We start from the raw sequence: 12,091 nt of genomic DNA, 5'->3' as shown, positions 1-12,091 counted from the left end.
CTTGTGCCTGTTTCAGGTTGACAGGCTGCTTGGCCCTTTAGAGGACTATATGAATATGCTATCAGGTGGACCTTGCGTGTCAGTGGAGCACCCAAAGAGTCACCTCCCAATTTTCAACACATTGGAATTTTTCAAGAGCAAATCAGCCAAAAGGGAAATTTCTCCCCAGTGACAAGTGATGAAGCCATTTCGATCACACAGTGGCTACTACAAATGAGTGACTCCTGATGTAACTAGCTTAATCACACGTTGACTATCATAATCCCCTCAGTCACCGCCTTGAGGGAGTGCAGGAGAGCTTTACTGGGATGGTATCAGTGATGAGGAATTGCAGTTATATGCAAGGGCTGGAATTGTTCTTAAAGCAGAGAAGGCTAAAGGTGTTCCAACTCATAAATGGTTTTGACATAATTAATCAGAAAAAACTGTTTCCAGTGGCAAAGGGTTGGTGACCAGTGGACACAGGCTTAAGGTGAAATAAAAACAGAAAATACTGGAAAAACTCAGCAGGTCTGGCAGCATCTGTGGAGAGAGAAACAGAGTTAACGTTTTGAGTCTATATGACTCTTCTTTAGGGCCTGGAAAATTCCGGCTATAATTTTACAGAGTGATCTGTTGTGATCTGGAATACACTGTCTGAAAGGGTGGTGGAAGCAGCATTCAAAAGAAAATTGAAGGAATACATTTACAGGGCTATAAGGAAAAAGCAGGGGTGCGAGATTAATAGGATAGCTCTACTAGAGAGACAGCTCAGGCACGATGGGCCAAATGGCCTCTTTTTGTGCTGTATCATTCTATGATTCTGCATGAATAACTACTGATATAACCAGTTCAGTCACATGAAAGAATACGAATGTAACCACTTCAACTTCCATTTACTTCTCATCTTTTCAACTTCAAGTGTCCAGCGTTCCAGGAGCTAACGGAATAAGTGTTAGTCATGACAAGAAGCAATGGTCCAGTGAATAGAGTATCCTCCACACTGAACAATCTACAGAAGAACGGAGAGAAGTTGGAAGAGAACTGCCTTTGTCAAGCCTAAACAATGTGTCTAAGACAACTTCAAGAAGTCATGCAGTAAGTCCCACAAATTCAATTTTGGCAGGAAGCACCTTTTGAAAGTAGCAAAGAGCAACAAAAATACACCTTTAAAACTTGAACTTATTTTACTCAGAGAGTGGTTAGAATGTGGCACTCACTACCGTATGGAATAGTTGAGGCAAATAACATTGATGCATTTAAGGGATAAGCAGAAAAGTGCATGAGCAACAAAGGATTAGAAGGACACGCTCATAGGGTTAGGATAGGGTGGGAGGAGGCCTGGGGTGGAGCACACCATTGGCACAGACCAGTCTATGTGGACCCAATCAAACACTTTCGTAACCTTAAACACCTCAATCAGCTTACTCTTCAGCCTTCACTTTTCTGATGGGTACAATTCTGCTATCATTTTTGTAAATCTTTTTGGCACCTTGTCCACTTTGGCACCTTAGTGCTCTTTTTCATAGTTTGAGAGGTTAAATTCTCATCTTAATAAAACTAACGTTAAATAATAGAGCTCTTATTCTTGCCTTCTAAAGGATGGTGAGTATAATGGTTGGCATACTCCTTTTACTAAAGGAGGAAGACAAAGATTAGGATCATAAATACAAGATAGTCACTAATTACTTCAATAACCCATTTCTCCCACACTAATCTTTGAGCCATGCATTTACCTCTCTAATCTTATTTACCCACAAATAGAAATCAATGAATATGACTTGATAGCTATTTCAGAGATGTGGTTGCAAGATGACCAAGATGGGAATTCAATATTCAAGGGTATTTGATGTTCTGGAAAAATAGGCAAAAAAAAAAGGTGGGGTAGCTTTGTTAATAAAGGAAGGTGTCAGTGCAGTGGTGCAGTGCTGAGTAGTGATATAAGTGCAATAGATCATGATGTGGGATCAGTTTGGGTGGAAATAAGGAATAGCAAGGGGAAGAAGTCATGGGCGGGAGTCATCTATAGGCCCCTGAAGAGTTGAATTACTGTAGGACAAAGTATAAATCGGGAAATAATGGAGGCTTGTAAGAAGGGTGCTACAATTGTCATGAGTAATTTTAATCTGCATATTGACTGGACAAATCAGATTGGCTGGGGTAACATGGAAGACAAATTGTAGAGTGCATCAGGGATTGTTTCTTAGATCAATATGTTGCAGAACCTACCCGGGTACAGGCTATTTGAGATCTAGTAATGTGTAATGACGTGGGATTAAGAAGAGATATCTTAGTTAAGGGTCCTCTAGGGGGTACGATTATAACATGGCAGAATTTCAAATTCAGTTTGAGGGCGAGCAACTCGGGTCTCAAACCAGCGTCCTCAACTTAAATAAGGGCAATTACAGAGGTATGAAGAAGGAGTTGTCTAAAGTGGGCTGGGAAAATGGACTAAGGGGAAGGTCAGTGGATGAGCAGTGGCAGATATTTAAGCAGATATTTCATAAAGCTCAGCAAAAATGTATCCCGGTCAAAAAAAAGGACTCAATGAGAAGGATGAATCACCCATGGTTAACAAAGGTGGTCAAGGGGAATATCCAATCAAAAACTAAGGCATACAAAGTGGCGAAAACTAGTGGTAGGCCAGAGGATTGGGAATTTTTTAGGAACCAGCAGCAGATAACTAAAAAGCTAATAAAGAGAGAGAAAATTGATAATGAAAGTAAATTGGCAAGAAATATAAAAACAAAAAGCAAGAGCTTCTATGGGTATATAAAAAGAGAGTGGCTAAAGTGAGCATGGGACCCTTGGAGGATGCGACTGAAGAATTGATAACAGGGAACAGGGAAATGGCAGATAATTTAAACCAATATTTTGCATCGGTCTTCACAGTGGAGGACACTATAAACATCCCAGAGATATCAGATAAGAAAGGAGCTAATGGGAGGAAAGATCTTGTAACAGTCTCTATTACAAGGGACAAAGTATTTGACAAACTAATGGGACAAAAGACTGACAAGTTGCCAGGACCTGATGGCCTTCATCCAAGGGTTTTAAAGGAAGTGGCTGCAGAGATAGTGGAGGCATTGGTCAAAATATTCCAGAGCACACTAGATTCCAGGAGGATCCCAGCGGATTGGAAAACCGCTAATGTGATGCCCCTGTTCAAGAAGGGAGGGAGACAAAAAGCAGGAAACTATAGGCCAGTCAGCCTAACATCTGTCAATGGGAAAATGCTAGAGTCCATTATTAAGGAAGAAATAGCAGGACATTTAGAAAAGCTTAACGCAATCAGAGTCAACATGGTTTTGTGAAAGGGAAATCATGTTTGACAAATTTGTTAGAGTTCTTTGAGGATATAACAAGCAGAGTTGATAAAGGGGAACTGGTAGATGTAATGTATTTGGATTTCCAGAAGGCATTTGATAAGGTGCCACATAAAAGGTTATTGCACAAGATAGGAGCTCACGGTATTGGGGGTAATGTATCAGCATGGATTGAGGATTGGTTAACACACAGAAGACAGAGAGTCAGGATTAATGGGTCTTTTTCAGGTTGGTAAGACGTAACTAGTGGAGTGCAACAAGGATCAGTCCTAGGGCCTCAGTTATTTACTATCTATATTATTGACTTGGAGGAGGGGGCAGTGTGTAATGTATCCAAAATTGCTGATGATACAAAAATAGGTAGGAGGGCATGTAATGATGAGGGCATAAGGAATCTGCAAGGGGATATAGATAGGTTGAGTGAGTGGGCAAAAACTTGACAGATGGAGTTTAATGTATGAAAGTGTGAGGTCATGCACTTTGGTAGGAAGAATCAAAAGGCAGACTATTATTTAAATGGAGGGAGACCCAAAAATGTGCAGCACAGAGGGATCTGGGTGTTCTTTTGCATGAAGCACAAAAAACTAGCATGCAGGTGCAGCAAGTAATTAAGAAGGCAAGTGAAATTTTGGCCTGTATTGCTAGGGAGTAGGAATTTAAAAATAGGGAAGTCTTGTTACAACTGTACAGGGTGTTGTTGAGGCTGCACTTGGAGTACTGTGTACAGTTTTTGTCCTCGTATTTAAGAAAGTATATACTGGGATTGGAGGCAGATTAAAAGAGATTCACTATGCTGATTCCTGGGATGAAGGGGTTGACTTATCAAGAACGGCTAAACAGGTTAGGCCTTTATTCATTAGAGTTTAGAAGAATGAGAGGTGATCTTATTGCAATGTACAAGGTTCTGAGGGGGCTTGACAGGGTAGATATTGAGAAAATGTTTCCACTAGTGGGGAATCTCAGACTAGGGGGCATAGTTACAGAATAAGGGGACAATCATTTAAAATTGAGATGCAAAGGAAATTCTTCTCTGAGGGTAGTCAATGTCTGGAATTCTCTACCCCAGAGAGTTGTGGAGGTTGGATCACTGAAAGTAATTAAAGAGGAGATAGATAGATTTTTGAAATATCGGGGAAGTTGAGGGTTATGAGGAGCTGGCACGAAAGAGGAGTTGAGGCCTGGGGCAGATCAGCCATGATCTTACTGAATGGCGGGGCAGACTTGTCGGGCAGAATGGCCTACTCCTGCTCCTATTTATTATGTTCTTATGTTCTTATAAGGAATTCAGCAAAAACGTCATTATCCAGAGAAGTGGTTAAAATGTGGAAATCGCTTCCACAATACGTAGTTGCAGAGGATGAAGTATTTAAGGGGAATCTATATAGACACATGAAGGAGAAGGAAAAAGGTTATGCTAATGGCATTGGATAGAGGAGTGGGAGGCAGATTGTGTGAAGTTTAAACACTGGTACGGACAAGTTGGGCCAAATGCCTGTTTCTGTGTTATGATGTCCATGTATTTATACATAAACATCACAAACTGATTTCTGACCTTGACATCTGTTGCCAAAGGTACATATTGAAGGCTTAATCATTGAAGTTATCTTTAATATATGTGTTGCAAGTAGGTTGATCATTTACTGAGTTAATAGCTAAAAGACATATTTTCTGTGCCAGCTCCATAAACAGCCCAGAAGGAAAAAACAGTTCAGACCACTACTCTCATTTCCCAGTTTTTACTGGTGTTCCATTTTGAGGCATAGAAGACCAGTTTGGACCAGTATTCTTATTTCCCAGTCTTTACTGTTTTTTTTTCCTTCTGGGAGGGGAAACACATGTTTTCCCTCACACCAATTTTTCTTGTGTGGGACAAAGACTATTTTAATATCATGTTGTTGTTCTGTATCCCTTTCAAAAATGGCAGCAGTTCTAGACACCAAACTCACCTCTCATTCAGGAGGTTTTTGGTTAAACTAGGGATGACACTCGTGTTGGAGGACTGAGGCAATACTGCAAGTGAAACATTAAATATTGGCACCATCTGCCCTTTCAGGTCTATGTTAGATCTCATGGCATTATTTGAAAAGAAGGTGAGTTACTTGAACCTTTGTAACATCATCTGTCTCTGACCCTACCTCAGTTCATCCGCTAATGAAACTCTCATCCATCCCTTTGTTACCTCTAGGTTTCACTTTCCAATGATTAACTGGCCAGCATCCCATTTGGCCTTCTATTTTGCACACCTCGTAAAGTTTTCGCTCATCCAAAACTCTGGATGGGATGTTGATCAAGCAGTCTGCTTTGTCATGGATTATGTCAAGTGTTGTGAGTGTTGTTGGAGCTGCACTCATCCAGGAAAGTGGAAAGTATTCCATCACCCTCCTGACTTGTGCCTTGTAGATGGTGGGCAGGCTTTAGGGAGTCAGAAGGTGAGTTACTCCCCACAGGATTCCCAGCCTCTGACCTGCTCTTGTAGCCACAATGTATATATATATATATATATATATGGTCCAGTTACATTTCTGGTCAATGGTAACCCCCGCCCCGCCTCCAGGATGTTGATAGTGGGGGATTCAGTGATGATAATGCCATTGAACGTCAAAGGGAGATGGTTAGATTCTCTCTTGTTGGAGATGGTCGTTGCCTGGCACTTGTGTGGTGCAAATGTTACTTGCCACTTGTCAGCCTACACCTGAAAGTTGTTCAGGTCTTTCTGCATCATGAATGGTGCTGAACATTGTGTAAGCATTTGTGAACATTCCCATTTCTGACCTTATGATGGAGGGAACATCTTTGGTGAAGCATGGCTGGGCCTCAGACACTACCTGGAGGAACTACTGCAGCGATGTCCTGGTCCTGAGATAATTGGCCTCCAACAACCACAACCATCTTCCTTTGTGCTAGGTACGAATCCAACCAGTGAAGAATTTTCTCCCTAATTCCAATTGACTTTAATTTTGCTAGGGCTCCTTGATGCCACAAATGTTGCCTTGAATTCAAGGACAGTCAGTCTCATTTCACCTCTTGAAATCAGCTCTTTTGTCCATGTAATGAGACCAGGAGCTGAGTGACTCTGGCAGAAACCAAATTAACCACCATTGAGCAGGTTATTGCTTTGTAAGCGTTACCTGAAAGCAAAGTGATGGGAGGTGTTAGCAACAATGGTGTTTGATCGAGAGTAGACTCATGGGGTGGAATTGGCCAGATTGGATTTGTTCTGATTTTTATGGACAGGACATATCTGGGCAATTTTCCACATTCTCGGGTAGATGCCAGTGTTGTAGCCAGTGTACTGAAGCAGCTTGATTAGGGGCCTGGCTAGTTCTGGGGCACAAGTCTTCAGTAATACTGCCGGGATATTGTCAGGGCCCATAGCCTTTGCTGTATCCAGTGGTTTCAGCCACTGGGGTGAATTGAATTGGCTGAAGACTGGCATCTGTGATGTTGGGGACCTCAGGAGGAGGCTGAGGTGGATCATCCACTCAGCACGTCTGGATAAGAATGTTGCAAATGCTGTTCAATACCACGCCAAAAAAATTTAAACCCAGTGACCTTTCTAGAAACCAAAAGAGGTAATTTTATCTCAAGGGAGCTGGAATACAAAGGACGAACGTTATTTGGAACTTTTATCAACCTCTGGGGGAGACTTTTTGGCTCGGCAAGCGAGGGTGGGGCCTGATCTCTGAGGTGTAAAATGACGCGGGGTGAAGTCGGGCGTGTGTTGCGACGTCATCGCGCATCATTTAGATTTTGAGTTCGGCGGGCACACAGCCAACTGCGCGCCTGCCAAACTGTCAAAAGCCTATTAAGGCCATTTAGCTAACTATTAAAATAATTAATGGAGCTGCCCATCCAACCTTAAGATTGGCAGGTAGGTGAAGAGCTCAGGCGGCCTTCGCATTTGTCATGGAACCTCATCCACAGGCGGGATGAGGTTTCATGAATGTTTTCGAAATCTTGGAAAAAATTTTAATAAAATTAATACTCATGTCCCAGCTTATGTGACAGTTTCACATGAGGGGGCATGGTCTAAAGATTTTTCTCCCCTTTATTAAACTTTAGAAACTTTAAACTAATCTCCCTGAGGCAGCTCTGTGCCTCAGGGAGATTTCTGCGCTCTTTCGCGTGCATGTACGAAAGAGTGCACTCCCGACTCAGGGAAACCGCCCCCCCCAGTCCGCACAGGGAGCGCACAGCGCTTAATTGACCCGCCCACGTAGAATGGAGGGGCGCCGATCGGGTCTGCGCCTGCCCGCCCCCGCAGAACCACCCCAACAGGGGGAAATTCTACCCCTGGTTACACGCCATTTAGAGTACTGTGTTTAGTTCTTCACACAGCACCTCAGAAAGGTTTGACTTTGGAGGGGATGCAGTGCAGACACACCAGGGCTAAAAAGATTAAATTATGAAGATAGGATGAATAGATAGATGAACATAGAAGATTGAGAGGTGAGCTAAATTGTGTGTTGATAGGGTAGGTAGAGAGAAACTATTTCCTCTGGTGGAGGAGTGCAGGACACAGAGACATAACCTTAAAGTTGGAGTTAGGCTGCTCAGAGATATTTTGAAATATTTCTTCACAATAGAGGAAAGCTGCAACTCTCATCCAAAAAGCTGCTGAGTTTGGGTCAATTGAAAATTTCGAAACTGAGATTGATAGTTTTTTTAGAACAGGGTATCAACGGTTATCGAATCAAGGGAATTAAATGAAGTTAAGTTACAAATAACAGACCAGAATTAAGGGGCTCAATGGCCTACCCCTGTTCCTGTGTTTTCTCCCCCACCAAAGACTAATTTCACCACCATCTTCATGATTAAATTGGTGTCCAATGCTATTTTCACGTTTAATCTTACCATTCTCATCCACCGAAGGCTCTGTCTCGTCTCCTAAGTCTTCATCTGCCCAGGGTCTGGAACTGATTCTCTCTTCAATTTTGACTTTTCTCTCTCCCTTTTCTTTTCTGATTTTGCTCCACAGGACAGCCAAACAAATGCAAATCACTGCAATAATAACAGGGGTCAGGGTAGAGAAGAGGGCCATGGTGAGCAGTTTATTGTCTTTGAGTTCTGCTCCCCTTCGCATTCACCTAACTAGCTGAAAGAGTGACCAGCTCTTTCGCAACGCTTCAGTTTAAACAGGCTGAGCCAACAGCACTAAAGAATGTTTGTTTTCAACCAATCACAAGAAAACTGCTTGAGTCACACAATTTTAAAGTGGCAATGCTCATGAAAACCGTTTACCAAACCTAGTATTCAAATGGTCGTTTGGTAGCACAGAACTTTAGAATTGCTGGAAAAAGACATTTTGTCAGAGCTTTTCATCTTGCACTCATCAGGACAATCACAAGAATACCAATGTCAGGGGAAGCAACAACTTTATACTGTATGAAAAGAGAGTGCTGATTGGTTGGCAAGTGGACTTTGATTGGTAGAGGTGATGCCATGGAGAATGCAGCAGCCAATGGTGACTGACACTTAACTGCCAAGCATTGTTTGAAATTTAAACCAGGCAGCTTTACTCCGATTGGTCAAGGCATTGCCCAGGGGATTGAACCAGCAAATGGCTCTCTCTTATTTTGTTTAGCTGAAACAGATGCCACATGTGTACATGTTCTTTCTGTCTGCAAAGAACAGGGCCCTGTGTATTAATATATGTAGCTTCTAGTACATGCAAATGTGTGTCATACTGTGAGCCTGACTGACAATCTTAAATTGGTTACCAGTGTGATTTTTAGCACATTGAGGATTATACAGCAAATGTTGTCCAATCGCGGGATCACATCTAATGTTGGACAATGTGTTTTGAGTTTTGCTAGTACGAGCTGGTTGGGTAGTTTGTACCTTGCCCTTTGCAAACAGCGGAAGCGATATGCTGTTTGATACAATCAGCCAATCTTTGGGAGGTATGGCCTACATACCTAGCATCTCATTGGCACTGAAATTCATACACTACATTACTCATTTGTGAGATAGGCAGGCATCTTTTTGGCTTGGTGGCAGCATCCTGTTAGTGGTGAATACCACTCATGTTGCTACTGCATAGTAGCAGCGTGAAACAGCTAGCTTCACCTCTTGCTCAAATTCTTTCAATATTTGATTTGATCCGTTTATGCCGCTATGTTGGCGCAATAGGTGACCACACCATAAACAGTACCCATTTGAAAACACATTCGCACTATAAACTCACTTAAGCAGTTGCAGTTTGGCAATGCAATTAATGACGCCACTAAACATGGAACAAATCTCAGAAAGCGAGAAGTTTGTTCTTGTGCATGGTTTCAATTTTGGTGTGCCTTCACCCCAATTCAAATGGGAAGAGGTATTTGCTGAGCTCGAATTCCTCTACTCCCAACTATCCCACCAGTAACCAGCATCCACTGAAGACGTTGACTCCTTGAAAGCGCGCCTAGCTGATCTGGCACTCGCATATTGCGGGATTCCGAATGCCTTTTATTTATTTACTCACGGGATGTGGGCTTCGCTGGATGTGCCAGAATTTATTGTCCATCCCGAGTTGCCCTTGAGAAGGTGGTGGTGAGCTGCCTTCTTGAACCACTGCAGTGATTTTCACAGGCAATGCAAATGTCTTACAATGTTGCAAGGCCTTAAGACCAATCCAGACATACACATCAATAAACCTGACAAACGGACGGGAATAGTCATCCTTAACAAGTGTGAATATATCAACAAGATGCAGGCCATTCTTAATGACGAGTCCAAATTCGTATTCATTGGACCTGCCGCTCAACATGACCAGATAGATTTGCTTTTTTTTATTCACTTATGGGATCTGGACGTTGTTGGTTAGGGCAGCATTTATTGCCCATCCCTAATTGCCTTTGAGACAGTGGTGGTGAGCTGTGTTCCTTAATCACTGAAGTACAAATCAATCACCGAGGCACGACGGTCACCTTGATTGCTGTGTTTTTAACAGATCTGCCTTGATTGATTCCGAGGACTACCAGTGGCCGATCCGGTTAGTTCTACCGTTGGGTGCCCCTTCACCTTGGCTAACACAAATGATGCCCCTCAAGATCAGTCACAGATGATTTACTGCTGTCACTTCACCCAGCAAAGGTGCATCTACACGGGCTTGGTCCTGCCCTCCCCAGCTCAGAAAGCCCTTTCATCTGCTATAGACCTGGAGGAAACCCAATGTTCCAACCTGAAGTTATTACCAGAAACTGGCTCATCACGCAGATAGCAAAGCAGTGGAGTCACCGCTTTGCCCTCTCCCCTTTCTCAATTGGAGCCAGTGCAGGCCAATAGCACATGGCAGCACCAACACTTCCTAAAAATCCACACCTGGAGGAAATCGCGCTCAGAATTCCAGAACAAAATACACCCAGTCCCGGCCATGAAAAATCAGGAGAAATGAACAATTGGAAATCATTAACCAGTCAGTGTAATTCTGATCACCACCCAAAGAGGGCAGCACATTATTCCAACAAGGCACTTGGTTAGCCACTTCCCACTTCAGGTTTAGTTATAGAGTGTATAGAGTCTACAGCACAGAAAAAGGCCTTTCGGCCCATCAGGTCAGCACCGGTCAAACAAGTATCTAACTATTCTAATCGCATTTTCCAGCAGTAGACCCATAGCCTTGGATGCCATGGCATCGCAAGTGCACATCCAAATACTTCTTAAATGCTATGAGGGTTTCTGCCTCTACCTCCCTTTCAGGCAGTGAGTTCCAGATTCCCACCACCCTCTGGGTGAAAAAATTCTTCCTCACATCCCCTCTAAACCTCCTGCCCCTTATTTTAAATCTATGCCCCCTGGTTATTGATCCCTCCACCAAGGGGAAAAGTTCCTTCCTGTCTACCCTATCTATGCCCCTCATAATTTTATACACCTCAATCATGCACCCCCCCCCTCATTAGTCTCTGAAAATTATTTCCAACTTTCTATTTTCTGCATGTTTTGGTTTATTGTTTCCCAGCATTTTAGTGAAACATTTCCTATTTTGTACTTGTCCTCTGAATGCAACTTTTCGGTTAATCGTTTCTCACTTTTTAACCATTTGTATTTATCTTGATGAAATTGTTCAACATTAAATAAGTAAAACAAAAACATTAATGAGTATATGTGTTTAATTATATATTACTAATTTTAATGCATAAAAATAGTTGTGTTGTGTTACAAGGGGCTCAATGGAATTTTTATAGCGGGAGGGGAGGCCTCAGAAGCAAACAGGTTGAAAATCCTGGAGCATCTAAGAGGAAGAAAGATTAGTAAATAAGGGAGAAAGGAATAGAAGAATACGCTGATAGAGTTGTATAAAGAGGAGTGGAAGAAGGTTCATCTAAATCATAAACACTGGCATAGATCAGTTAAACCGAATTGCCAGTTTCCATGCTATAAGATGTAAAAGAACCTTTAGGGACGAGTAACTACAATTTGATAGAATTTGACATTGTTTGAAAGTGAGGTAGTTCACTCTGAAGCAAGGGTGTTAAAGTTGAATAAAGGAAATTATAAAGGCATGAGGGACAAATTGGCTGAGGGGGATTCGGAAAATACATTAAAAGATATGACTGTGCATAGGCAATGGATAATCCTCAAAGAACTTATTACATAGCTTACAGCACCTTTACATTCCTTCAAGATGCAAAACCCCAAGAAAAGTCAACTGTGGCTGACAAAGGAAGTTAAGGGTTGTATAAGATTAAAAAGGTTTATAAAGTTGCCAGAAAAAGTAGCCAACCTGAGGATTGGGAGGTTTTTAGAGTACAGCAAAAGGAAGGCCAAGAAACTGGTAAAAGGAGAATAGAATATGAATGCAA

At 42.2% G+C, this 12,091-nt stretch overlaps 1 protein-coding gene across 1 annotated transcript in view; it reads right to left on the bottom strand.

The window, feature by feature from the left end:
• iyd (iodotyrosine deiodinase) overlaps positions 1 to 8,656 on the bottom strand; it is a 28,124-nt gene extending 19,468 nt beyond the window's left edge. The window contains exon 1 of the mRNA XM_078556637.1: positions 8,160 to 8,656. Within this exon, the coding sequence (XP_078412763.1) occupies positions 8,160 to 8,388 (229 nt within the window). The 5' untranslated portion in view covers positions 8,389 to 8,656. The remainder of the gene's footprint in view (positions 1 to 8,159) is intronic.
• Positions 8,657 to 12,091: the final 3,435 nt, after the last annotated feature.

This window comes from Cetorhinus maximus, chromosome 14 (assembly GCF_964194155.1).
Source record: "Cetorhinus maximus chromosome 14, sCetMax3.hap1.1, whole genome shotgun sequence".
NCBI classification, from domain to species: Eukaryota; Metazoa; Chordata; class Chondrichthyes; order Lamniformes; family Cetorhinidae; genus Cetorhinus; species Cetorhinus maximus.
The sequence above is the reverse complement of the archived record's forward strand: the minus strand, read 5'-3'. Positions and strand labels throughout refer to the sequence as shown.